Genomic DNA, 26,843 nt, shown 5'->3' with positions numbered 1-26,843 from the left:
CAAAGGGTGATTATGTAGCAGTCTGTATCCGTATATGGGCTCCGTCTGAACTGAACTGGTGTGGTCTGACGGGAATGCCGGCACATTCCTAGCAAGTTTAGCGGAGAGAAAGGCATGTATCAAACTAAGGCGGATTAATAAGTTTGAGCTGCTTTGTGTCCCAAAGCAGGAGAATGTTGACTGCTTCTTTATCAAGGAATAAAAGGTTGGATAACACTGGAATTTATATATATATATGAACAGTTTTGATTTCACTTTGCCAGTTATTTAAACACTTAATTAAATATACTGTCGCCCAAAACGAAACACTGATATTATCAATATTAGTTTGACTATTTTGTGTAGCTACAATTCTTTTCTAGCACTTGAACAGTTTAGCAGAGGTTCACGGGTTGCCGCTTGAAGACAACTCTTCATGACATCACAGAGCTGGAGAATTTTGGAGACTGAGGTTTGGAGACAAGCTCAGGGCCTTAAAGGGAAATTTTACAGCTTGCTTAAGTCACAGAAGTCGAGTTAGCTTGTGAAGGTGGGACACACCCATCTTTTGCCTCATCGGCATTCTCGCTGCTTGTTCTGACGCGTGGTGCACTTGAATACAAAACATCAGTCGCACATCTCTTACAAGCACTCGTATCTGTTTGTTTTAATCAAGTCTTCACCACTTTGTGCTTTTTCTATCCCATCACACTTGTCGGCTTTTCTGTGTCATCACCTCTTTTCTTTCGACTACGGCAGAGTGAGTTGACTCTGGGTTGCTATGGTGATCCACAAATGCGGAGTTCCCATGGTGAGGGGTTACTAAAGCGGGGACTTTTTTTTTTTTTTTTTTTGGTCTGAGCTGCTCTAAATCATTGTGAGGAGTGTATTTTTCCACTGCTATACCTGACCTCCTGTGACACATCATGGCACGGCACATTTGAAGTGGCATTTTAATATAGACAAAGATTTTATCATTTGGACTCATGTCGACAGTCCAGAACTTCCACAGCGCTTAAACACACAGGCTTATGTAGACGAGCAGTCTGATTGCTATCAGTTAAGAACACACACACACACTCGGTGCTCCGCCTTTTCCTCAAGCTTGAGAACGCTCTCCCGATGGCCCTCATCTTGTGCAACATGTACGTGCATGCTTGTGAGTGTTACAAGCTGAATGTGTTTACATGTGGTCGTTTGCCCAAGCTAGCTCATTTTCTCCTTTCTTGACTCGTGTCTGAACACATACTGTGGACGTGCGTCAAATGTTAGGGGCAATGGGATTCAAGTTTTATGTGCCGTGATGCCATCGTCGGAAGCTTTGGAAGCGCATTAGGGGAAATGTACAACAAATGCGTTTCCAAATGCAAAAATTGTATTGTAATGCTAGTCATTGTAGATAAGTTAGCTTCTTTCATGCATTTTAGAACATGCTACTTGTTTGTGATATTCTCCGACCATTCATTTGTTTTTTTTCTAATGTAACTGTATATTGGGAGTGGATACTTAAATGCTTGATCCCATGGGTTTTAAGCTCCACCTCACAATGATTTGTTTATAGAAAGTAAAACTGTTACTAGGAGAGGAATCAGCCATTTAATTGCAGAAATGCTGATTAGTATTCAGTATTTAGTAGTTTGTATGTGATGTGAGCCATGGGAACTTTGTGCAACACCATAAACACTTTTCATGCAGAACTCCTCAAGGGGTTATTCCACTCACCAAAACCACTGCGAGTTCAGAGCAGTCAGAGTTGGTACCATTCCTTGAAAATATTTAGAATATCACATTAGCAACGTGATGAGTGGCACGCCATCTTTGGGGAATTTTCTGTGGTGGGGGCGGTTGCATGAGAGCATCAAACGCATCAATATCCCCCATAAATAAATTCAGGGAAACCTCCAGTAATTGAAACCATTATCGGATTTATTCCATTTTAATTTATAAATTCTTAGTCTGCTGGACTTGAAGGGGGCAGCTCCAGCCTAACGGAGCATTTGGACTGTTTGTTTTCATTCAAACTACTAATTACAGGGTTAAATGAATATTTTTGATCGGTACTAGTTAAACACCCATCTTGATTTAAACATGACATCTGTTTTTTTTCCCCCCCTTTAGACTCCAAAGCCATCGTTGATGGGAATCTGAAGCTGATCCTGGGTCTGATCTGGACCTTGATTCTGCACTACTCAATCTCCATGCCAATGTGGGATGAAGAGGAGGAGGCAGATGATGGCAGACAAAAGACCCCCAAGCAGAGATTGTTGGGATGGATCCAGAACAAACTACCCGAGCTTCCCATCACCAACTTCAACCGGGACTGGCAGACTGGCCGGGCTCTGGGGGCCTTGGTCGACAGCTGTGCTCCAGGTGACTGCTGAAGGCCTGTATATTTTACTTTAAAAGCGTTTGACACTTCAGGCTTGTTGAAGCAAAGAAGTTCAGAAGAAGATTCCAGGTCGGGTCAAGGAAAGTGAATTAAAGTCTTTAATGAGCTAAAGAGAAGCTGTGGGGAAGGATATTTTGTCATATCAGTAGAGTGAGTGGGAGGTGAATAAGGGGAGGATAATTTGATATAGAGAGATAAAACATATTTTGGATTTTTTTAATTTTTAGCATACCACCACACCCTGGAGTGGCAGAAGAGCTTTTTGTTTCCCTGCAGAAAGACACCCAAATAACTACACTGCTAGTTAGGCAAATATTTGACACTCTGGAAAAAAATGACTTTTGTTTGCCTCCACTGAATCTATTAATATTTAGCTAATTCCTTAAAACATAAAAACATTTATTCTGTTGCACAAAGTCCTGACCAGAATAATTTTGATCGTCATGTTTATCCTCCTTGATTAAAATATTGTACGTTACTTTCCACAGGATGTTTTTTCATATGTACATCAGATGCAGATTTTAAAGACTTAATACCCTTTGCTGCTCCCCTCAGGTCTGTGTCCTGACTGGGACCAGTGGGATCAGACTAAACCAGTTGACAACGCCCGTGAGGCCATGCAGCAAGCTGATGACTGGCTGGGTATACCGCAGGTAAAGTGACAAATTTCCTCTACACCACACCGACAATGTGTTTAAACTTGCAAACTGAAATACTGCATAATTCTTCCCAAGACTTAAGCAGTGTTTCCTTCCACCTGTGGAATGTGAACAATAAAACGCACTCCTTTCTTCGATTTTGGCACTAGAGTTAGGCTTGTATGGCCACGTTTGTTGGTGAAGAAATTTTTGTTTTTGAAACTTAATTGTTTTTGGATTGACTCTGAAAGCTTTGGTTAATTCATAGCCACACTTGTTCTGTGAGTTGTGAATGGTGGCACGGTACATTTGCCTTCATTGACTTCAAATCATAACTTACTGACAAATATTTGACATTTGTGACTTTAATTGTATGTACTGGTTGTGTGGTTTCAACACCGTCAGTCTGCATTTTCGGGTTTATCTAAGCAGAACTTAGTGCAGTTTCAAAACGCATAATTGAGCGTCTCGGGTGCTGCAGTTGCATGTGTTGCATTGTGCTGACTGGCACGGAGTTGGCAGCTGGCACAGCATCGCGTGCTCACACTTGGATATGTGGTCAATGCTGTTTCCGCCCACCGCTATGCTTCGGCTAAGAAGAGCCTTTTGTGTCAGTCTTTTTGGGGCTGTTTCAAAAAAACGACAAAGGGCATGTGTGTTTCAGTGGGTGCATTCTTTTTTTGTTTTAAATGTTAGTAGGTTGTAGGTACTTTATACCAAAGTACAGATTTCAGTAAAGCTTTCCATGTGGGCTGTGCAATCGTTGCCTCCCTGTTTTAATTCATGGTGAAATTTTCTTTTTTGTTTAATCCCCAAGGTCATAACTCCTGAGGAAATCGTTGACCCCAATGTGGATGAGCATTCCGTCATGACTTACCTGTCCCAGTTCCCGAAGGCTAAACTCAAGCCTGGCGCGCCACTACGACCCAAACTCAACCCCAAGAAAGCCCGTGCTTATGGACCAGGTACACACACACACACACACACACACACAGTACAGAAGCCCTACTAAACACGCCCGCACATGCATTCCCAAAACACACTTCAAGCTAACAAAGACTGCCTCTTCTCTTTGCAGGCATTGAGCCAATTGGCAATGTTGTGATGAAGAAAGCGGTCTTCACTGTGGAGACCATCAGTGCAGGAATGGGAGAAGTACTTGTTTTTGTCGAGGACCCCGCAGGACACAGAGAGGAGGTTAATAGAGGCTTGATGTAAATAATGACATGGTATCGCTTGGTTTTGTTATGCATTTTAAAATTCTATTTACTTCTACATCCAGGCCAAAGTGACAGCCAACAATGATAAGAATCGCACCTACTCTGTCTTCTATATCCCAAAAGTCACAGGCATGCACAAGGTAAGCTATGGATTGTCATTGGAAGACAGTTAAGTGTTAGAAGTGCCAATAATTTAATTATTCACTTTGCTTAAAAAGTTTCTTCTCTTTCACCCTCCCCAACATGCTCAAATGAGGGTAATATCAAATATTTTTAGAATCGATTAGTCTATCAAATATTCCATCGATTAATCAAATACATTGATAAAATTAGATTTGCTTGAACATTTATTAGAAAAATTTATTATATTACCCGATTACTGTTAATAACCAAATTTTGGGGTGGGCATATTGTTACAACTACTAAAAAAACAACTAAACAAGATCACAGTAGGTAATGTTGATGTTTGCAAATATATTTTAATGAAACCCAAAATATAATCAGTTTGCTTTTATGAAGGACTACAAAAATCAATGACTAATTACTGCTGGCAATCAGAGGATCCGGACAATTTTAGGTCAAACAATGGTTCTAAATAATTTGAAACACAATCCAAACAAATTAATTTTATAGTTGATTAGTTGTCAATCAGTCCCAAACCAAGAACTTTAATGTTACCCTGAGTTCATTATTTCATCTGCATATTTTCTTTATAACCTGCTCATTTTTCTCTGACAATTTGTAGGTGACAGTGTTATTTGCAGGCCAACACATCTCCAAGAGTCCCTTTGAGGTTGAGATTGGCATGGCTCAGGGAGACTCCAGCAAAGCCACTGCCCAGGGACCTGGCTTGGAGCCCATGGGCAACATTGCGAACAAGAGCACCTACTTTGACATCTACACAGCGGGTAATTACACAACATGGCCCAAGTATCTCTTTTCCACCTTGGTTTGCCTTCCTCATGTTTCCCTCCCTTTGCACAGGTGCTGGTGTTGGAGAGGTGGAGGTTGTGATCATGGACCCTGCAGGGAAAAAGAACACTGTAACTTGCAATATAGAGGACAAGGGCAACAGCAGTTACCGCTGCACCTACAAACCAACCCAGGAGGGCCAACACACCATCTATGTCACCTTTGCCGGTGGTCAGATCAGCAAGAGCCCCTTCACGGTGAACATTGGTGAAGGTAAGATCACTAAAGAGAATCGTTTGCATTAACAGTCCCACAAGCTGTCAGTTACTGAAACATCTTTAAGAGTTTTCTGTGTTTTTAATGCTTTGCTGTCTCCTCCTGCCTCTGTGCTGGATCGTTCGTCCCTGGCCTCTTCTGATAGAGGCCCGGTGGCATGTGATAGAGGCCCGGTGGCATCTGTCTACTCTCAGGAGCTGCCTCTTCCTTCTGCTGTTATTTCCTGTTTCCTGGGATCTCTATTGGGTACCCAAATGTGTCGGCGTCTTTGCTTTTGTGTTGTATCGCTGTCTCTCTAAGTGGCATACTTTAAACCCATCTTAGTAAGGACTTTTTTTTTTTTTTTGGTGAGGGAAATTCATTCTCAAAAGATGCCTTCAAACAGTAGTTTGTTTTTGCTTTTGGTGAAAGTGATATCGAGTGTTAACTCACTTAATTATGCCATAAATGGGTTATACCACCAAATGTCCTCACTAAGATGGTGATGTGCAGTTTTCAATAATAAAATGCATGCTTGCTTGCTTGCATGCGTGAATGTTTGAGCGGTCTGCCCATGGAGTTGACAAAATTGCATGTCTGGTCATGATTCCATCTGTGGACTTGACATCTGCCTATAAGGTCCTTCAGTTTGTAACAGAGTAGAGAAGAATCCCACACCTCCATGAGGAAAGACTCTTCTCCCTTACATGCTGCTTTGCAACAGACATTTTGTCTTGTCGACAGTAGCCCTTGCTTTATTAAACAGTTTGAATCCTATTTGTTCCAGCTCAGTAACAGTCTGTCAGCACATTACATAACAACATTAGTCACTGTTGTGTGCGCTCCAGCCCCAAATCCCTTTCAATCGCTTATTTCGACTCACACTGCATATTTCACAAACAGATTGCTGGGTTAAAAAAAAGTTTTCCGCCTATCATGAATAATACTCTGAAATAGCATTATCATTTAAATACTGGTTAGAAATTGTTCCGAATGGTAAGGGGAAGCGAGCGTGTTTATGTCATGCGGAAAGAAAAGGAAGTGTAATTGGGTTTTTTTTATAACTGTTTTATCTTTTCCACTGTCGTATAAGGCAGTTTCTTATCTCGTGGTGTTTTCCCTTGGCCCTGGAAAGCCATCCCAGATGACAGGCATTATATTGCATATTAACATGTCAGTTGATGGAGGCCGTTTCCTGTGTGCTGGTAAAAGCCCACTTCCTCTGATGAGGACGGCAGAGACAAAGTACTGTTCAGAAGTACCCAATGCTGACCAGTACCATGTATATTGATAGAAATACAATTTAGACTGAAGTTTTTGGGTTTTTTTTAATATTGCATTCTATCTCCCAACCCACTGAACTCCAGAGCATTAAATGATGGAGCTTGAACACTTTTGCAAGGCACCATAGTCAACCAAAATGATTTTGCACTTTTCTAAAGCCTAATTAGATTCTCCAAGGTATCCAGAGCACGACAACAGAGCAAGCTAAGATAAAATCTCAGTCTACCACCAGCAAGTATTTACTCCTTCAAATGCCCACCCATTGTCTACGTTAGATCAACAAATTCCAAAGGATATGTGACACAAGATGGCCACAGTAGCGTGAAGGCCAGATTGGTAGGTACACGGTTCTTAATGGTTGGAGGGTAGCCAATAAAACCTAATTTACATAAGTCTGTCTAGTACAAGATTGCCACGTGCTGGTTCTCAAAGTTTTAGCCAAGCAGGAACCCAACTGCAGTAGACTGCCAAGGTCAAATGTCATGAGTACAATACATGTGCCTTCTTGACCTAGTTTGTCATCACAGATGGTTCAAACACAGAGAGCCATCTCATAGTGCGTGTGTTTTTCTTTCAACAGCATGCAACCCCAGCCTCTGCAAAGCCAAGGGTCGTGGTCTGCAGCCTAAGGGCTTAAGAGTAAAGGAGACGGCAGATTTTAAAGTTTACACCAGAGGAGCTGGCACTGGAGAGCTTAAAGTCACCATCAAGGGTCCCAGTGAGTTTTTCTATCAGTTTTTAATACTGCTGGGTGTCCACCATGATATCTTTTGTGTATTATTCTGTTGGTAGTTTATAAAAAAAAAAAAAAAAAAAACTGCTGGAAGATGTTTTCTTAAGGTGCAATTTAAGACAAGACTACTGACGTGCCTCCTTGTTTACAGAGGGACTTGAGGAACCGTGCAAGAGGAATGATTTGGGAGATGGTGTGTATGGATTTGAATATTACCCCACTGCAACCGGCACTTACACCATCACAATCACTTGGGGAGGACAGCATATCCCTCGCAGGTACACGTTTGGACACACCAAAATGACTAACAACAAATAGAACATTTTCACCATATGCCCAATTTTCTTTTTAAACACATACCTGTGCGTATTGGTTCTTTTCAGTCCCATTGAGGTCAAGATTGGTTCTGAGGCCGGCCAGCAGAAGGTGAGGGCCTGGGGTCCCGGCCTAGAGGGCGGCGTGATTGGCAAATCTGCCGACTTTGTCGTGGAGGCTGTCGGAGACAATGTTGGCACTTTGGGTATGTTTTTTTGTGTGTCTTGAAATGTTCATTACCGCTTACATTCTGGTTGTTTTGCTTCAACTTGGAATGCTCTCTTTAGGTTTCTCTGTGGAGGGTCCATCTCAGGCCAAGATTGAATGTGACGACAAGGGCGATGGTTCTTGTGACGTGCGCTATTGGCCTACAGAGCCTGGCGAGTATGCTGTACATGTGCTCTGCAACAGTGAGGACATTCAGCATTCTCCCTTCATGGCTGAGATTGTCAACCCACCTGGCAAAGACTTCTATCCTGACAAGGTGAGCAATAACTTGGGACAGTGGTGACCTCCCCCCATCCCCCTCTACAAATGAAAGTGTTTTTTTTTATTTTTCTTCAGGTTAAAGCACATGGTCCTGGTCTTCAGAGCAGTGGGTTGGCTGTTGGCAAGCCCACTGAGTTTACGGTAGATGCCAAGCAAGGTGGAAAAGCTCCACTGAAGATTGTTGCTCAGGTAATGTCGTATAGGAATGTAAATTTCTGTTAAGTTAAGCCCAGTGTGAAAATTCTGGGGACCATTCTTAAAGTTGCTTCCATTCGCTGCTCTTGTTCCTTTATGGGCAATAGCGCAGTAGGCTCTAAGCTAGGTGGAGATGATCTCATTTTAAATGTAAATTTTGCTGACACTATTACACACGAGTTTGCCTCCACTCTGCAGGATGGGGAAGGCACCCCCGTGGAAGTCCAGGTTAAAGACAATGGCAACGGCACATACGCTTGTTCTTACACACCCCGCAAACCTTTAAAACACACAGTCATGGTCTCCTGGGGAGGAGTCAACATTCCCGACAGCCCCTTTAGGGTATGTATGCTCTGACGGTTGTGCAATGTTTTAGGTTCCCCCCCAAATGACATTTTGACATTGAATGGTCTCTTTTGCGTTGGACTTCAGATGAACGTTGGGGCAGGCTGCCACCCAAACAAGGTGAAGGTATCTGGACCCGGAGTGGCCAAGACTGGTCTGAAAGCCTTTGAGCCAACATATTTTACAGTTGACTGCGCTGAGGCTGGTCAAGGTAACAATGGGATAGTTTACGAGCTCTTCAATGTTATCCCGGTGTATTATTAATTCTGCAAACAGATGCGCTATTCGCAACTACGATCATGATTAGACTTTTTCTGTTGTCCAAAGGTGACATCAGCATCGGAATCAAGTGCGCCCCTGGCATTGTGGGCAACGCAGAAGCCGACATCGACTTTGATATCATTAGGAACGATAACGATACGTTCACTGTCAAATATACGCCACCTGGGGCGGGCAGCTACACCATCATGGTTCTGTTTGCTGACCAAGTGAGTTGTATTCCCGTGTGAGGTTTTCATTCTGTCATGGAAATCGCATTGGTACTTTTTGTATGTGAGAAGTTGTCAAGACTATATTCCTGTTCATATTTGTACTATTCAGGCTATTCCAATGACGCCCATCAGAATCAAGGTGGATCCTGCTCATGATGCCAGTAAAGTGAAGGCAGAAGGCCCAGGACTTAGCCGCAGTGGTAAGGCTACCATTGTATTCAAATTCTCTTGCGTTTTTTTTTTTTTTAATTGTCATTTTCAAACAATATTGATGTTCACCCTATCTGCATTAGTTGTAATGTACAGTGCTTCACAAATTTATCAAACCACCATTTTTCAGTAACTATCCAGCATCATTCAGTGTTTTGGGGTTTCACTTTCAAGGATCACTTGAGGTTTTACCAATGGTAGTGGAAAAATGACTAACACTAAACTCCAAATGTGACCTTTGGTCTGAAATTGTTCAAGCGTATTTCTCAACAACTAAAACTATTTTTATGTTCAGGAATGCAAATAATTCTAATTCTACATTTTGTGAAATATTTTATAAGTCATGGCTAACAACTATTCTGGGATGTTTTGAATACAGTATGTTTTTAAAAACCTTCTACTGACTAGTGGTATGGTTGAGCAATTGCGTACATTTTATGACGTCTTCAGTTGTCAACATTCAATGTTCTCTTGCCTTTCTAGGTGTTGAATTGAACAAGCCCACTCATTTCACTGTGACCACAAAAGGAGCCGGAAAAGCCAACCTGGACTGCAACTTTGTCGGCCCCATCAAAGCAGAGGCCGTCAAGGACTTTGAAATGATTAACAACCATGACAATACCCACACTGTGAAATACACTCCTGTGCAGCAGGTAAGACCCTCAAATGTTAACCGCATCTCCCAGCGGTTTAAAGCTCCTCGCGGGTGTCACTTAAAGAATAACAGGACACATGGCATCGACTTGCAACACAGTGGTTGAATTTTGGAAGGGGGTATAAAGCATGAATTGCATTTTCACTTGTGGAAGCAGCACTTCATCTGTGCATGTCCTGCATGCAGCAGACGCATTTCCAAATGCAATACTTATCTTAGCCAAAGCTTATCAGTTTGTATGTTGATCATGTATAGCAGTCACTGTGTTTTCTTGCTCCATAAGTGTAAATGAATGTATTTTTTTTGCTCTTTATTGCAAGAAACTTTTTTTTTTTTTTCAGCTTACTTGTCCCGCAGCGCTTTTTTATCCAAGCCTAACATCTTCACCCTCGTTTGCAACACCAACTGCCCTCATGTCTTCCCTCACTGCATCAATTAACCTTCTTCCTGGCAGTTCCATCCTAATCATGCTTCTACCAATAACTCGCTCTCCTGAACATGTCCAACGCATGGAGGTCTGGTCTGAAGCATGTAACCTTCCTTGGCTGTGTGTCTGCTGATGAGCTTATTTCAAAACCTGTCCTCCCTGGTCACTTCTAAAAAGCATCTAATCATCTCGGCCACACTTGCACTTTCCTCTACCCATTCCAACCTGCTTGGATCGGTTTCATTACTTCCTTTCCATACTCACCACTGGTGTGGACTGTGACCCTAATTAAAGTCCTCCCCTCTCGCTTTCTCACCAACACGATGGAGTTATTTTGCAAAACCTTGTGATTGGTATTGACGCGGACCACCTTGAATCTCAATTCCTTCCTGACATCAGGGTCCTCTGGGGCTTGCTGTGACCTATGGTGGAGATCATATACCCAAGAGCCCCTTTAATGTTGCGGTGGCGCCCTCACTGGATCTCAGCAAGATCAACGTCACGGGACTGGGGGACAGTACGTGCTCATCAGTCCTGTTCTGAACCATAGTAACACATCAATGTTGTTTTCTATCTGTCATTCCAAACTGGTTTTCAAGCACTTTGAAAACTATATGCATGCTGCATCCTGATCGACTTGCCTAGCGCCCCCCCCCCAACTTAAATGTCTTTTCAACGCTGCGTTACTGTGCTTGTTTATTGTAGAGATGTCTGTAGGCAAGGACCAGGAGGTGACTGTGAAATCAAAGGGTGCTGGAGGTCAGGGCAAAGTGGCGGCCAAAGTGACAGCACCATCCGGCAAGCCTGTTGCTAGCAAGGTGGGGTCCGTTGTTGCGTCTAGATTGATTTATTTTAAACACACCTTGCTGCATACAGATGCATGTATTGATTTCTCAAATGTTCTCAGGTGGAGCCTGGGTTAAGTCCAGAAACCAGTCAGGTCAAGTTCATTCCAAGAGAAGCAGGGCCATACCAGGTTGAACTGACCTATGATGGAGTGCAGATCCCTGGATCACCTTTCACGCCCATAGCTTATCCTGCCACAGACCCCTCTAAGGTAATTCTGACTGACTACATGTGCACAGTTTCATGGACCAGAATCATAGAAATGTTTTAATCTCCTCTCAGGTGCGCTGTTCTGGCCCAGGCTTGGAGCGTGCCAAGGTTGGGGAAACGGGGGAGTTCATTGTGGACTGTACCAACGCCGGCCCAGCTGAACTGACCATAGAGATCATTTCCGACAGTGGTACAGAGGCCGAAGTTCATATCCAGGATAACGGGGACGGCACGTACACAATCACCTACATTCCACTCTATCCTGGCTCGTACACTCTGACCATCCGCTACGGTGGCCAGGATGTGCCGAATTTCCCAGCTCGGCTCACGGTGGAGCCGGCCGTTGATGCCAGCGGAGTCCGTGTGTTTGGGCCTGGAGTGGAAGGCAAAGGTGAGACAAGTTGGAGGTTACAAGGGTGTACCTGTATAGTTGTAACTGAAGATTTTCTATCTTGTTTTCTTCTTTTTTTTTTTTCTTTTGGTTCATATACTGTTTATCATTCATTGGCGCTACTTGAAAAAGTCTTGGCATTTAGTTTGTCCCTATAGCCACAGATTTCCCTCTTACCACCGCTAACAACCAAGGGAAAAAAAATCTATTTCCTCTGCAATGATCTCACAAACATTTTTTTTTTTTTTTGCCCTTTTTGATGTATCTGTAGTAACCACTAACCACCACCCCATTCTGCGTCATTTTTTGAGGTTGAGGTGAAATTACTTGACAAGGAATAAATCATGGTTTCTTTTAGAACTCTTACAGCGCCGACTACTGACATCATAATTGTTCAGAAGCAAGATATAGCTCTTGATGAAGTGGGGCTCACAAATTAGTCACAGACAAGCATTGGTTACAGTGACTTTGTCAACCTTTAAAACAAAATTATCTTCAGTGGGCTATCATCAAGGCATTGCATCATTACATTTGAGCCTGTTGAAACTTGTAGTACATCCCACCAAATTTGTTGGTTTTGTTTTAGGCATTTTTCGCGAGGCCACCACCGATTTCACAGTGGATGCTCGTGCTCTGACGCTTTCTGGTGGCGATCACATCAAAACTCTGATCAACAACCCATCGGGCAGCCGTACTGATAGCCTGATCACCGACCTTGGAGATGGGATTTATAACGTCGAGTACACTCCCTATGAGGAAGGTTTGTAGAAACGTTTCATCTTCAGTTAAAAAAAAAAAAGTTGTGCCATTACAGAAACACGGGCTTCAATATGTTCCTTGTGATTACTTTAGGTCCACACAGTGTGGAGGTCTCCTATGATGGTACACCAGTGCCAAAAAGCCCATTCCGTGTTGCCGTCACTGAAGGTTGTGATCCGGCCAGAGTACGCGTGCATGGCCCTGGCCTGAAAAGCGGCACTACCAACAAGCCCAACAAGTTCACAGTGGAGACGCGGTAAATGGGACTTTAATTGAAAGACAGTTTCACCGCTTAAGGAAGTGAGAGCTCAACTGTTGTGTATTCAACTTATTTACAGGGGAGCAGGCACTGGCGGTCTTGGCTTGGCAATGGAAGGTCCATCGGAGGCCAAAATGTCCTGCACTGATAACAAGGATGGCAGTTGCAGTGTTGAGTATATCCCCTACGAGCCGGGCACTTATAACCTCAATGTAACCTATGGAGGACAACCCATCAAAGGTATTCAAGTCGCTGCTTCTCAGTTGTCATCCATCCACCATTGTTTAACGTACACAAGTCACTAGCATCAGAGGAATGGTGGGCAAAATCTTTAATGAAATGGAATGTTTTTGCAGGCAGTCCTTTCTCAGTGCCAGTCATTGACACAGTGGACAGTTCCAAGGTGAAATGCCAAGGTCCAGGTCTTGGTGGCAATGTCAGGGCCAATATTCCACAGGCCTTTACAGTGGATGCTACCAAAGCTGGAGTGGCCCCGCTGCAGATTCGCGTGCAGGGACCCAAAGGTGTGTGTGTGTGAGACTGTTTTCATCGGATTGCAATGCTTGTTTTGTAATAAGCGCAATATTAAAAAAATAAAAATGTCTAATAACGTCATCCCTTTTGCTCACATTGCAAATGTTTTTTGTGCATACTAGGTGTGGTGGAGCCAGCCGAAATTGTGGATAATGGTGATCAAACTCACACGGTTAACTATGTTCCCACACGAGAGGGTCCGTATTCCATTAACGTCTTATATGGTGATGAGGAAATCCCGCGCAGGTACCACACGTGCAAAATGTAGTCATAGCGGTCTTCTGTGACACAAACTATAATCACCTTTTTCAGCCCTTATAAGGTCAAGGTGCTTCCTACCCACGACGCCAGTAAAGTGCGAGCTAGTGGGCCGGGTCTGAACACCACAGGGGTGCCCGCCTCTCTGCCTGTGGAGTTTACCATTGATGCCAAAGATGCAGGGGAAGGACTGCTGGCAGTGCAAATCACTGTAAGTGTAATGGCATGCAAAACATGTAGTTGTAAACTGGAATCACCGTTGAATAATTTGATGTGCAGGACCCAGAAGGAAAGCCAAAGAAGGCCAACATCCGCGATAACCACGACGGAACATACTTGGTGTCCTACGTTCCGGACATGACCGGCAGATATACAATCTTGATCAAGTACGGAGGAGACGAGATCCCGTATTCACCTTATCGCATTCGGGCTCTACCCACAGGAGATGCCAGCAAATGCACAGTCACAGGTATGCGATGCGATGAGCAGCTCCCATAGTTTTGCTCTTGAACCTGCTGGTATGGGCATGCCGGAAACTTTACTCAGATTAAGGCCTTCCAGCTCGTTAGAAAAGCGGACAAGGACTTAAACGTGACCGCGAGTTGACAAACGAGCAAGTCCAGCAATCTGCAGTTCACCGTGACATGGAATTAAAACCAGCTATTCAGGCCGTAGACTGGTTGGATCTAGAATTCTCGGCTGCTGTCAAGTGGTAGAAACAGTATGGGCGATTGTCCTACATACGATTGATAGTTGTGGTATTATTATTATTTAGTCAATCAATTCATGTTCCTGGTTTTGAGTTCAAACCTTTTGTGCATATTTGAATGCTCCCCACCCCCCATTAGGTTTATCCAACCCTCAACCATAGTGCTGTTAAACAAAATTCCAGCCATTTCTGAATACTTTCGAAGTCCTGTTTTTGTTTATCAAAGGCTAAAGAGCATGTGATCACATAAAATAGTAGTTTCCGCTGTGAAATAGCTTCCTTGGACCATGGATCCCTGCGACACAGTATTTTCATCACCGGGTGACATTAATGGGAGCAGAGCCATAGTTGTTGGTTTTAAACTCTGGAGGTTTGAATTATGGGACAGTTTGGCCCATGCTAAACTTGAGCCAATAAACATGGCTGCTTCCCAGCGGGTTTTATGTTAACTGCAATTCTGCTACTGCTTCAATTTTATTTCTTTTTTTTTTAGACAACTCTTCATGCATTTTTTTTTTTGTTTGTTTCTATTGCTGTTACACTCCTCCTTGGCTCATTCCCTGCCATGCACACACGTACACACACGCACACGCACTCAAACTCACACACCCCTTACCTCACACTGCCACTATTTAGTTTCTCATTTGGATTTAAAGAGCACACATTTGGCTCCAATCACCGCCACCCCTACCTGACTATCTTGTGTGTGTCACTTTTGTCTTTTGCACATCCTGCTTGTCACCGTTCCCACTATCAGTCTCAATCGGAGGTCACGGTTTAGGTAAGCCCAAGGAGCAACTTTGTATTGTAGACGAACTCATGACTTTTCGCATGGAAACCACTTCAAACCTGGGCTCTAATTCTCTTCTTTTACACCTTCTACTCCCCCCCCCCCCCCCCCTAATCTTTTACTGTCCATATATTTCAGCATTTCATGTGTGCAATTTGCTCACATGCTCATTTGAATACCCTAATACTAACTTGAAACAAGTTAAGGTCGGCATGCTGAATGACGGGCTAATCAAGCTTCCAGTTCTTCATAGAAATGTTAGAAATGTTGGGCAAATGATTTCTGGATTTAACATGACTAGATTTCATCTTTAACTATTCTCTTGGTGATGAAATATGCATGCTAAATGACCACGGTGAGAGCGCCTTGGTATCGTGAACTTGACAGTTTCCCAATCCACCAGGTGCCGGTGTCGGTCCAACCATTCAGATTGGTGAACAGACGGTCATCACTGTGGACGCCAAGGCAGCCGGCAAAGGCAAAGTGACGTGCACAGTGTGCACGCCCGAGGGAGCCGAGCTAGACGTAGACGTTGTGGAAAACGAGGACGGCACATTTGACATCTTTTACACGGCTCCACAGCCCGGCGAGTATGTCATCTGCGTCCGTTTTGGAGGAGAGCACATTCCAAACAGCCCATTCCAAGTCACGGTGAGTACTTTTTATTGGAAAAATGTGCAATGTAAGACTATGAGCTCAACAAAGTACAACCTCAACTGATTTATATTGTTACAGGACCAGCACACTAAGTAGTAAGCTTTTGGGCATACACTGGGGGGAATGTCATCGTTGATTCAACTGCAGCCACATAAATGACCATATTCATAGATTCCTGTAACTTATTTGAGGGACAAGGAAAAGATGGGATCACTTAAAGAACATCTTTGAGGGATGTACCCTTGGTGTTATAGTCTTTCCCCACAGAAATATAATCACTGGATCCCCGTGGTGTCGCATTGTTTTTACTTCCCAACAACCCCTTCTATTTGTTTTCCACCCAACCTCTCACCCCCACCAGGCATTGGAGGGAGCTCCATCAGACCAGCTCATGCAGCAGTGCCAACTGCCCCAGTACTACGCTCAACAGCCCTGGGTACCAAAATACTTTGTCCCAACCTTTTTCAGCATTTTTCAACAAATGAGTCCTTGTTATTTCCATCGTCCCTTGTCCTACTTCCTTTCTCTGCTCTGCACCATCAAACATATCCGGCGTCAGTGTCTGCTGTGTCATTTCAGGGGTCTTACCTCTGACAGGCCTGCCTTTCTCCTTTTCCGCCGTGTTCCTCCATTTCATTAACAGGGCTCCTAACATGGACAATGCAACAGAGTTGCTCAGTAACAAAGAGACACTGGTCAACACTTCCATGTTTATACTGAGTTTCTAAAGTCATTCGTTGATACGGTCAAGCAATTGGCGTGGAGCTAAATATCAACAGTATCTGTTGCCCAGTGCTCTTTGATAACTTACTGAAGGGACGAATTATCTGCGTTGACAGTCTTCCATGTGGACCGGTCTTCTGAGTCATTTGGTGCTTAACTGTCCTTTTTACCTTCCAATGTTTAGTACTCATCTCATTCTCAGTTTCTGTTGGCCTCATCATCATCATCATAACAATGATCAACACTGTTGATCATTTCATCGCAAATGTTTCATTGCATTTGTTTGCTTGTGTTTTTTTTGTTTGTTTGTTTTTTTGGTCGTACACAAAGCAAGACAAAGTGTAAAATCTCCACGACATCTTCATACACTGAGTATTAGACATTTGCTCTCTGTCTCACAGGCAACCGACAGACCATTGGGAATGAATGGTCTCGACGTGACAGGGCTCAGGCCATTTGACTTGGTCATCCCGTTCACCATTCAGAAAGGAGAGATCACGGGTAGGAAAAGCAATCGCAAGGCTGACCTCTCTTTTTGGAAGTGTTGCTTGAATCTCATTATGGTCTCGACTCAAGGTGAGGTCCGAATGCCATCGGGCAAGGTTGCCAAGCCCGACATCACGGACAATAAGGACGGAACTGTTACTGTCAAGTATGCGCCAATTGAGGCTGGGCTGCATGAGATGGACATAAAATATGACGGCATTCACATCCCTGGTATGACTTTTGTTTGGAGACATTGCATACGTTGCCTTCATGAGAGCGTTGTTCTCTGTCTTCATTGACATTCATAGGAAGTCCCCTGCAGTTTTATGTGGATTACATGAACAGCGGTAATGTCAGTGCCTATGGTCCTGGTCTAATCCATGGGACCGTCAACAAGCCTGCAGTCTTCACAGTCAACACTAAAGATGCAGGCGAGGGTATGTGGGGCTCATGAGAGGCATGGGAAGAATGTACAACATCCATTCCGTTCTACTCTCCAGATCCAAACCATCTTTTTTTTTTTTTTTTTTTTTAACTCTTTGTTTCTGTAGGTGGTCTGTCTCTGGCTATTGAGGGCCCATCCAAAGCGGACATCAGCTGCGTGGACAACCAGGATGGGACCTGTAGTGTGTCCTATCTGCCAGTTCTGCCAGGAGACTATAGTATACTGGTCAAGTACAACGACAAGCACATACCTGGCAGCCCCTTTTCAGCAAAGATTACTGGTAGATCCTGAAATACTGTGGGGTCAAAGTCAAGTAGGTTGTACTTTGCAAGGGTGTGACACCACTGTCCTGTTCTCGTTTCCAGGTGATGACTCAATGAGGATGTCCCATCTGAAAGTAGGATCAGCGGCTGACATTCCTCTGGACATTGGCGATTTTGACCTGAGCCAACTGACAGCCTCGCTCACCACACCCTCGGGTCGTGAGGAACCCTGCCTCCTCAAGATGCTACGAAATGGCCATGTTGGTGGGTAGAACAGATGCTGCACGTTTGTTAGCTTAGAAGCAATCTCATCATTGTTGTCTCTGTTACAGGCATCTCGTTTGTTCCAAAGGAGATTGGAGAACATTTGGTCAACATCAAGAAAAATGGTCGCCACATTCCGAGCAGCCCCATTTCTGTTATGATTAACCAGTCTGAGATCGCAGATGCCAGCCGTGTTCGTGTTAGCGGCTTGGGGCTGAGTGAAGCCAGGACCTTTGAGCCGGCGGAATTCATCATCGACACCCGTGATGCAGGTACAAGCTTGAAGAACTTTAAAATTAGCAGAGAAAATACTTCAAACCTCCCTCACGCATTTGGTCTTTTCAGGCTATGGTGGCCTGGGCCTGTCCATCGAAGGACCAAGTAAAGTGGACATCAACACAGAGGACCAAGAAGATGGCACCTGTAAGGTCACGTACTGCCCCACTGAACCTGGGAATTACATCATCAACATCAAGTTTGCTGACCAACATGTTCCAGGTGAGAGGCAGTAGCAAGACGGACCTTAACATTAACAGTGCTCTTAAAAAGTGCTGACTTTGGCCAATTTTTTGTGATTGCGTTTCCAGGGAGTGCCTTCACGGTCAAGGTTACAGGCGAGGGCAGGATGAAAGAGAGCATCACTAGGAAGAAGAGAGCAGCGTCTGTGGCTAATGTTGGTAGCCAGTGTGACCTCAGCCTCAAGATCCCAGGTGGGCAAGAGATTATTTGGAGCACCACATTCCTGACCTTACGCGCATGTATTTAATTGGTGACCAATATTTCAAGACATGCTCTCATTCTGTCATGGCGTCAATGGTTTTAAATGTTTTCAACACCCCACCTGCTTGTTCCTTTATAGAGATCAGCATAGCAGACATGTCTGCTCAGGTGACCAGCCCCTCTGGTCAGGTTCACCAGGCCGAAATTATGGAGGGAGAGAACAACACGTACTGCATCCGCTTCGTGCCCACCGAGACGGGTGTGCACACGGTGTGCGTGAAATACAATGGGATGCACGTGCCTGGCAGCCCCTTCCAGTTCACCGTCGGCCCCCTCGGAGAGGGAGGGGCACATAAGGTTCGTGCCGGTGGGCCAGGCCTGGAGAGAGCGGAGGCTGGAGTGCCAGGTTGGTGCGGTTGTTTTGTAGACTGAGATTACGAGAGTCTCTGCAAAGTCAACCAAGCTTGGTTCTTTTGCGTGTGAAGCTGAATTTAGTATCTGGACGAGGGAGGCTGGAGCTGGTGGGCTCAGTATTGCTGTGGAAGGGCCGAGCAAGGCTGAAATCGCCTTTGAGGATCGCAAGGATGGCTCTAGTGGAGTGTCTTACATTGTGCAGGAACCAGGTGAGACAAGAGATGCAAGTATATTGCTGCATGTTCGCACCGAATCAGTCTCCACTGTTGAGGGGTGAATTGAATTTGCAGTCAACAATTAAAACCCATTTCAACTCCTGAGGGGCTAAAACCTGTGGAAGATAGCTCAATGTGATTGCCTTTGTATTGTAATCTTTTTTTTGTTGTGTGTGTGTGTATAGGAGACTATGAGGTGTCCATCCGTTTCAACGACGAGCACATCCCTGACAGTCCCTTCATCGTACCAGTGGCCTCGCCCTCAGATGACGCCCGACGCCTCACTGTTGCCAGCCTTCAGGTGAGGCTCTGAGACATGCACACATGTCCATGTGCAAGCACACGCCAGGCCGCAGCGCACTGCCCAAAATGCATCCGCTTATAAAGTGACCTCACAGAATCTACCACTCCAGTAATGATCCTGAGTGTGTAGAAGGGGAAAATGCAATCATGCACAGCTAGAATAAAATGACTCGTTACTAAGCAGAAGTTGTGGATAAAGTAGAGCTTGTTAGATTTAGTGATGAAACTGTGATGTTGTGTTAGAGTGGTTCTTTAAGAGCTGCTGGCCACTCATCAGCTGCTGCATTGTTGGGCAGTGCCAAGGCACCACTGGCGCAAGAAAGGACTGTGTGTGTTTCTCGTGCCTCATTCTAAAGGCTCCCAACAGCCTACCTCCTCAAAATGGGATTACGGGGCGCTAAAGGGTTAAAGAGGGTTTGAAATGGGCTGTCTCCCCCTCCCCACGCCCTTTTTCCTTTTCCTTTCGCACATGCAGTACATTATCGATAGTAGGTCGCATTTCATGACTATGACGTGGAAGAGATTAACGTCGTCGACAATTAACCAAAGAAAGTTCTTTTTAATGGCAGGTGGAAAAACACAATTCAGATTTCTGACTTCTTGGAGCACAATTTTCTTTTGACACATGTAAAGATGCATGCTCACTCGAGGTTATTTGACCATCACTTTTTGTGGGAGCAACATTAGCTCTAAAGTACTATTTATTCAAACTGTTTATAGTGAACTTGACCTGAGGACCGGAAATAAATTGAACTGAGACCAGATTAGCTTTACTTGATTTCAGAGGGGTATAAGTGTGACTGACACACTTATGCACAAAATTATTGGTTGGGTTAGTCTGGGTAGCTGAAAATCGTATAAACGCCATCACTTAGGCACCCACACACAATACTTTTTTTCTTCCCTTTCACGTTGTGTTCAATCCTGCTTGCTTGTACTATACAGCCTCTTCTTTAACCTTCTTAGCGACCTCCAGGTAAGGTTAAAGCAAACAAAAAAATATTGGCGTATGTAGATGGGTCACAAAAAAATCTTGGTGTATGTAAATGGGTGATTTTTATCTAACCTGACGTGACACTCTTTTATTGTCCATGTAGCGTATGTATAATGCAGAGCAACATGGATGAGTGTTGAGTGTGTTTTGTCGAGCAGGAGTCTGGCTTGAAGGTGAACCAGCCGGCATCGTTCGCAGTCAGTCTGAATGGAGCAAAGGGTGTGATTGATGCAAAGGTTCACAGCCCATCAGGAGCTCTGGAGGAGTGTTGTGTTACTGAGATTGACCAAGGTAACCGCAAAAAGGCTGTTTGAACTCCTTTTAGTAACTTCTGAGATGTTTTGACATTGTGGAGAATTTCGGTATCCACTCCTTCATTAAGCCTGGTTCTATCTTTTCTAGACAAGTATGCAGTCCGCTTCATCCCTCGAGAGAACGGCCTCTATTTAATTGACGTGAAGTTCAACGGAAGTCACATCCCTGGTAGTCCATTTAAGATCCGGGTTGGAGAAACGGGTCAGGCCGGAGACCCTGGGATGGTGTCTGCATATGGACTGGGCTTAGAAAGAGGCAGCACAGGTAACTTGTTGCGTGGCCGCGTGTGGGAGAAGACTGTCAGATAAAAATCTTTACGCCGATCCTCTGTTATTCTTGCTACAGGAACTGCATGTGAATTTGTGGTCAACACGAGCAACGCGGGTCCCGGGGCTTTGGCTGTAACCATTGACGGTCCTTCCAAAGTGAAGATGGACTGTGTCGAGTGCCCGGAGGGCTACAAGGTCACATACACCCCAATGGCACCCGGCAGTTATCTAATATCCATTAAGTATGGTGGACCCTACCACATTGTTGGAAGTCCCTTCAAGGCCAAGATCACTGGTGGGAGAGCCATTTGTTGCGACTACAAATAAAGGTTGATGGACTTTTGTATGGTTAGATCATGCTGTCCCCCACCCCTTGTCCAGGTTCCAAGCTTGTGTCCAGCCACAGTATGCATGAAACTTCCTCTGTCATGGTTGACCCAGTGACTCGTGCCATCAGCTCCACCCAGCAAGGTGCTCCTATCCAGTCGGATGCCAGCAAGGTGGTGGCTAAAGGCCTTGGCCTCAACAAGGCCTTTGTTGGTCAGAAGAACAGCTTCAGTGTTGACTGCAGCAAAGCAGGTGTGTCCCAGTTTCTAACCTTTCCCAGCATGCATCACTTAATGTGTAACTTGTCATTATCAACCCTAGCTAGCTTAAATTCTAAAACAATGCATCTGTTTCCACAGGTCGCAACATGCTGCTGGTTGGGGTGGACGGCCCCAAAGTTCCCTGCGAGGAGATCCTGGTAAAACATTTGGGCAACCGCCTGTATAATGTCAGCTACCAGCTCAAAGAGAAGGGAGAGTACATCCTGGTGGTCAAATGGGGGGATGATCACATTCCGGGTAGCCCCTTCCATATCGTTGTCTAAAAAAATAAAAGATTAAAATTTAAAAAAAAAAACTTGCACCACCATCAGCAACTTCTTACCACTGTTATTGTTTACAGCTTTGTTTTCCACCCATGTTATACATTTCTCTCAATTTATTTCAGTTTATTCAGACCTTTTACAAAACCATTCATCTCCCAAAGATGCAAATATATCTTTGTTTTCAGCCATTGAGTTGCCCCCCCCCCCTCCCCATTTCTAATAAGCAAAATCTCGGGAAGGAGACTATTGCACCTTTAATGATTGCCAACTAGCAGTTGATTGTTTCACCATGTGCTTTGCAGTTAACAAAAACGTGGGCATGCTGTAGTGGGCATTTGGTGGTGGTTCGTAAATGCCTTGTCCACTCAGTATGTGTTGTTTGAGGCCTTTTTTTTTTTTTCTTTCTTTTTGATAACACAGTTGTTTTACCTGCTGATAGATAGTGTGAGCCAGTTGTAGGCACTGCTGTTCCTTAAAATTACGCACGTTAGAGTAGAGGTCTAAACATGACATAAAAGGTCAACAGTAGTACTCAAACACCAAGCTTGTGTCACATCCACAATACTGCTTTTCTGTGCGGTTGATGCCGCTGCATATTCATTTCTTTGTTAAAATGCCTGCAGATTCAGAACACCAGCTTGTGTTGCAAACATGTTCTTAAAAAGGGAAGAAAATAAAATGACGCTGGACAAAATATGTTGTGCTTCATCACAGCTTTTCAAGATGGTGACCAAAAAAAAGTTGCTTTTTGAATTTTGACCACACCCCCTCCCCTTTTAGCGCTTGCTACAAAAACTAGAATCGTGTCCAGAATAAAAAAAATGCTTTTAAATGTTTGTAAGACAGTATTTTGATACACAATAAAGTTGTTGTCTAGTATTTTGAGTGTAATGACTTTGTCAACTCAGCAAAAAATGTTGGTTTCGCTTTTATTTATAGGCTTCACTCTGTCAAAAGAAATCTAATCCAGCCATCCATTTCCCAGTTTAGGGGAAAATGTGTGGGGCTTCCTAGACTGGTCTCCCTACCAGGAACTGCACAATCATCACCTGGGGACTTTTGCAACTATAAATACATCAGTAGTCCCTACCAGGAACTACACAATTGTCAGCTGGGCTTCAGACATGCTAGGTTTGTCACAACAAAAGCTTTATTAGATCTGGCTGCTCAAGATGGGCACGGAAAAAAATCTAAATATGCAGAGCTCAGAACAATTGTCATTAGGCGACACCCAGAGGACATCAGCTGGATGTACATTCATGTGACAAGTTTTCATATTGGAGTTCACGCAAGCCCACATTCGCACACGCTGACGGTCCAACGAGTAGGAAAAAGTTCGGCATACAGTTCGGATAGGCGTCCTACGTAAAATCACTTGAATGGGATCCCTTAACCATATGTCATACAATAAATGTGTTAGTGAAGACAAAGGTGGGCTCTTAGACGGAGCTTAAACCACATTTGCACTAAAACACGCACCACATTGGTCTTCAAAAAGCCACGCGGGAATCTCGAAATAATGATGAACACATGCTAAACACGAACAAAAGTCAGAATTTGACGTGGTCAACTATTATGAGGACATTCTTAAATGTGTGATAAAAATGCAATTTTACAAAATTCCGTTAGAAACCTGATGCAAAAAAAAAAAAAAAAAATCAAATTGGATGAAAAAAAATTCAAATTCAAATATCCATGTGGAATAGCTGTGACTGTGAAGTGATTTGGTAGGGCATGTGACGTCATCAAGTTTGACACGCCCTCTTCCTTCTCAGCCCAGACTCCCAGCACTTTTTCAGGCTCGATTTTGTTTTCTCCAGCGCGGAACTCATTTCCCAGATTCTCAAGTAAGTTTGAATCTTTTTACTACACTATTCAATTCGTCTTTTGTTCCACTTGCCCGTCCGTGGTTATTTGCTTAACCTGACAATTTACGATTCTATCGATCGATTAATCTGAGACGTATTATGGTGCAGAATGTCTTTGCGTGACAAAAGCGATGAAGAGCTAAGCAAGATGCTGACGGACTACGGCATCAAACATGGACCCATAGTTGGTAAGAATGATAGACATTTTCATCCGAACAAAGTTAGTAATGTGCTCATTAATGACCTTTTGGGGAAATTGGCGTTTAACAAATTTGTTCCTCCTTATGGAGTGCAATTGAAAACACAAACTGGTGAATTTGACAATTGAATAATTTCTGCATTGCGTTTCTTATACCGAATATTCTGCTCGCATAATCAAGCAAAGTCATACACGGTTGTGCCTCTTTTTTGGAAATCGGTGACATTTCACGTGCATCTGTGCCTGTAGACTCCACTCGCAAATTGTACGTGAAGAAGCTTGAGAGGGCCATGGAACAAGTGCCTGAGAAACCCTCCTCTGATAAGACTTACTACAGAGAGGAAGGTAGGATACTCCTGAAATGAGGCTCTCTCAAAAATGATGACCGTACAAATCTTGACTGCTTCATGTCCAAGGCCTATTTTTCCTGATAATGCTGATTCAAATTCCAAATGTGAAAAGCTTGAATGCATTCGGCCTTCTAGTTTGAAGCTATGTGTTGGCGTCTGGGTTTGACTCGTGATTTATACCATTCATTGTAAACATCTTCTCTTAAAGGTGTCCTGACTAAATTTTTGCTTCCCTCAAAATACAAGAATGATTGAGAATTATAGCACCAACGAGGTCAACGCTGAGAATTACTTTTGTTACTATGACAACATTTCAAACGCTACAGACTAAGATGACGATACCTGGGGACTCTTTTATTCATTCATTCTTGAAAATTGTGAAATATAATGAATGCATTGTCTACATTAAGCTTCTAAGCTGTAAACATGTTCCAAATAAGACGATCATCATTTGTCTGTTGTGTTGCCGGACCACCAAGTCCAGAAACAAGTGAACTGATTTGTTACTGTATATCTCCACAGAAGAAGAGATTACGTACATCACGTACCACAGCCCGGTGAGTGAAGCAGCTTATCATTTTGTGTTTGTACCTCACTTCTATGTTTTGACATGCAGACAAGTCTTAGATTCCATCTTGCTTTCGTTTGCACAGGTCAGACATGAAGGTTATGGTTATGAAGACATGTGAGTGCAGCGTTACTTACCACACAAACAGTCTTCACACAGCTATTCCATTGTGCGTGTGGGTGGGGTAATGTGAAAACCTGCCCGACCAAGTTAGCTTGTGTAATAATTAAGAATGTTAAGTATTGTAAAGTGGTGCTTCCTGGTAAGCAGAGCTTCAGTGAGCTTTGTTTAGTTAACAGCAGATCGCATTAGCTTCTGAGAAATGTCAGCATGCAGCACACATACACTTCATTTTGCTAGGTAGCTAACTCGTGGGTCTAATAATAGTGTCACAGGACTCAAACAACTTGATGTGTCATAGACAAATATAACAGAGGATCCGGACACTTTCAAAATAAAATATTTTTCAACCGGAAGTGCTTTTAACTTTTTTTTTTTCCGGCATAGTACAGGTCTTGTTGGGACCACTGACGTACAGGATACAAGAGTTATTTTAAATTGTGGGAGGATATGCATAAACATTTTCAATGTCAGTAACTTTTGTATTATGTCCTTGTCGATAAGAAAGTGAATTGGTTTTTTTTCTACCCAGGCTAAAAAGAAGATACAACAGTGAACCATTTGAAGATGAGGAATTAGACGGGGACATACAGAACACGTATGTCTGTAAGCTTTTCGCATAACAGTAAAATGATTTCCTATAATCGTCGTCAATACCTTCTGTGATTACAGGCCCATCCAGCGCAGCAGCAAAGCAGCCAATCAGAACGCCGTGCACTCCAAGGAGGCTGTCCAATCCGGATGCAGCTTCTCTGGGGTGATAAAATTGCTACTGCTACTAGCGGTTGTGGCAGCTGCCTACTACACTTATTGTTACATTACCAAAGATGAAAATCCTTTCAAGCTTCAATGATCAATAAATGACCACTTCTAGGATGCAATCCCTTGCACTTTGTTTTATACGTTGTCATTGGTTTGTATTCATTTTGTCAGCGACATGATGGTGTCATGGGAAAGAAAAGTTTTTATATTTTTACAGCAAACGCCGTCCAAATCATGTCAACCCTAGCATTGTCACATTGTATTTCAATGCAAACACTAAAGTTGTCTTCGACTTGTGGGTGAATTTTGTCCTCAAGGGTGCTGTGCAAAATCAAATGATGTTACTTGTTCTGAAATTTGTAATTCACTACAATAATGATGTTTGTTTGTTTGTTTGTTCATCTATCTATGACAGCCATGTATAGTGACAAGCAGAATATTTAAATATTCTCGCTCGATGGCAGTAGCTACAATTAAGCATGTTAACGTTGTCATTCTTCCAACCGACCAATAGGTTTGTATCAACAGGCCCACCTTAACATTGACTAAACAAATGTGTCTAGTAAACTGAGATCACTAGAAACAAGATCACAATTTTGGGATACTGTACTGTACTTTTGAGTCTATTTTTGTTTGATGGGGTAATGTGAGTTGTCTTTTGTAAAATGTGTCTTGCCTTAATAAAGATTGCTAAGGGGGCAAAGAAACTCTAAAATATTCATATGATTATGTGACTGGTATATT

At 43.5% G+C, this 26,843-nt stretch overlaps 2 protein-coding genes across 4 annotated transcripts in view; both read left to right on the top strand.

The window, feature by feature from the left end:
* Window positions 1–23,111, top strand: part of flna (filamin A, alpha (actin binding protein 280)) — a 33,542-nt gene extending 10,431 nt beyond the window's left edge. Inside the window, exons 3-49 of one of the 3 annotated variants that reach the window (XM_088365061.1) lie at window positions 2,098–2,349; window positions 2,924–3,021; window positions 3,824–3,971; window positions 4,085–4,203; window positions 4,289–4,366; window positions 4,972–5,134; window positions 5,211–5,411; window positions 7,258–7,395; window positions 7,562–7,688; window positions 7,794–7,930; window positions 8,013–8,209; window positions 8,290–8,403; window positions 8,608–8,751; window positions 8,842–8,965; window positions 9,082–9,242; window positions 9,355–9,445; window positions 9,939–10,108; window positions 10,937–11,054; window positions 11,243–11,355; window positions 11,445–11,594; window positions 11,666–11,984; window positions 12,571–12,744; window positions 12,837–12,999; window positions 13,082–13,242; window positions 13,359–13,526; window positions 13,659–13,782; window positions 13,849–14,005; window positions 14,074–14,263; window positions 15,261–15,284; window positions 15,697–15,944; window positions 16,312–16,386; window positions 17,075–17,174; window positions 17,250–17,390; window positions 17,468–17,596; window positions 17,711–17,884; window positions 17,970–18,131; window positions 18,200–18,403; window positions 18,477–18,629; window positions 18,719–18,841; window positions 18,991–19,257; window positions 19,337–19,474; window positions 19,666–19,781; window positions 20,936–21,068; window positions 21,180–21,356; window positions 21,438–21,656; window positions 21,743–21,940; window positions 22,048–23,111. In XM_088365061.1, the coding sequence (XP_088221187.1) occupies window positions 2,098–2,349; window positions 2,924–3,021; window positions 3,824–3,971; window positions 4,085–4,203; window positions 4,289–4,366; window positions 4,972–5,134; window positions 5,211–5,411; window positions 7,258–7,395; window positions 7,562–7,688; window positions 7,794–7,930; window positions 8,013–8,209; window positions 8,290–8,403; window positions 8,608–8,751; window positions 8,842–8,965; window positions 9,082–9,242; window positions 9,355–9,445; window positions 9,939–10,108; window positions 10,937–11,054; window positions 11,243–11,355; window positions 11,445–11,594; window positions 11,666–11,984; window positions 12,571–12,744; window positions 12,837–12,999; window positions 13,082–13,242; window positions 13,359–13,526; window positions 13,659–13,782; window positions 13,849–14,005; window positions 14,074–14,263; window positions 15,261–15,284; window positions 15,697–15,944; window positions 16,312–16,386; window positions 17,075–17,174; window positions 17,250–17,390; window positions 17,468–17,596; window positions 17,711–17,884; window positions 17,970–18,131; window positions 18,200–18,403; window positions 18,477–18,629; window positions 18,719–18,841; window positions 18,991–19,257; window positions 19,337–19,474; window positions 19,666–19,781; window positions 20,936–21,068; window positions 21,180–21,356; window positions 21,438–21,656; window positions 21,743–21,940; window positions 22,048–22,232 (7,265 nt within the window). In that variant the 3' untranslated portion in view covers window positions 22,233–23,111. The remainder of the gene's footprint in view (window positions 1–2,097; window positions 2,350–2,923; window positions 3,022–3,823; window positions 3,972–4,084; window positions 4,204–4,288; window positions 4,367–4,971; window positions 5,135–5,210; window positions 5,412–7,257; window positions 7,396–7,561; window positions 7,689–7,793; window positions 7,931–8,012; window positions 8,210–8,289; window positions 8,404–8,607; window positions 8,752–8,841; window positions 8,966–9,081; window positions 9,243–9,354; window positions 9,446–9,938; window positions 10,109–10,936; window positions 11,055–11,242; window positions 11,356–11,444; window positions 11,595–11,665; window positions 11,985–12,570; window positions 12,745–12,836; window positions 13,000–13,081; window positions 13,243–13,358; window positions 13,527–13,658; window positions 13,783–13,848; window positions 14,006–14,073; window positions 14,264–15,260; window positions 15,285–15,696; window positions 15,945–16,311; window positions 16,387–17,074; window positions 17,175–17,249; window positions 17,391–17,467; window positions 17,597–17,710; window positions 17,885–17,969; window positions 18,132–18,199; window positions 18,404–18,476; window positions 18,630–18,718; window positions 18,842–18,990; window positions 19,258–19,336; window positions 19,475–19,665; window positions 19,782–20,935; window positions 21,069–21,179; window positions 21,357–21,437; window positions 21,657–21,742; window positions 21,941–22,047) is intronic. The other 2 variants (XM_088365067.1, XM_088365077.1) reach the window with 2 other exon arrangements.
* An 826-nt stretch (window positions 23,112–23,937) lies between these two features.
* On the top strand, window positions 23,938–26,816 carry emd (emerin). The gene is made up of 7 exons (XM_088364186.1): window positions 23,938–24,079; window positions 24,209–24,288; window positions 24,549–24,644; window positions 25,172–25,206; window positions 25,303–25,334; window positions 25,870–25,935; window positions 26,010–26,816. Exons 2-7 carry the CDS (start codon window positions 24,210–24,212, stop codon window positions 26,188–26,190), a joined length of 489 nt encoding a protein of 162 aa, XP_088220312.1. The 5' UTR covers window positions 23,938–24,079; window position 24,209; the 3' UTR covers window positions 26,191–26,816.
* Window positions 26,817–26,843: the final 27 nt, after the last annotated feature.

This window comes from Syngnathus floridae, chromosome 2 (assembly GCF_059516105.1).
Source record: "Syngnathus floridae isolate MCC-2025c chromosome 2, RoL_Sflo_1.0, whole genome shotgun sequence".
NCBI lineage: Eukaryota > Metazoa > Chordata > Actinopteri > Syngnathiformes > Syngnathidae > Syngnathus > Syngnathus floridae.
This window is presented reverse-complemented; position numbering and strand designations above follow the sequence as displayed.

Bases quoted from the DNA above. Each gene is read 5' to 3' on its own strand.
- emd (XM_088364186.1), top strand. From the start codon at position 24,210: ATGTCTTTGCGTGACAAAAGCGATGAAGAGCTAAGCAAGATGCTGACG. The intron at 24,289-24,548 runs GTAAGAATGATA...CTGTGCCTGTAG, and splicing joins CAAACATGGACCCATAGTTG to ACTCCACTCGCAAATTGTAC. The intron at 25,936-26,009 runs GTATGTCTGTAA...CTGTGATTACAG, and splicing joins GACGGGGACATACAGAACAC to GCCCATCCAGCGCAGCAGCA.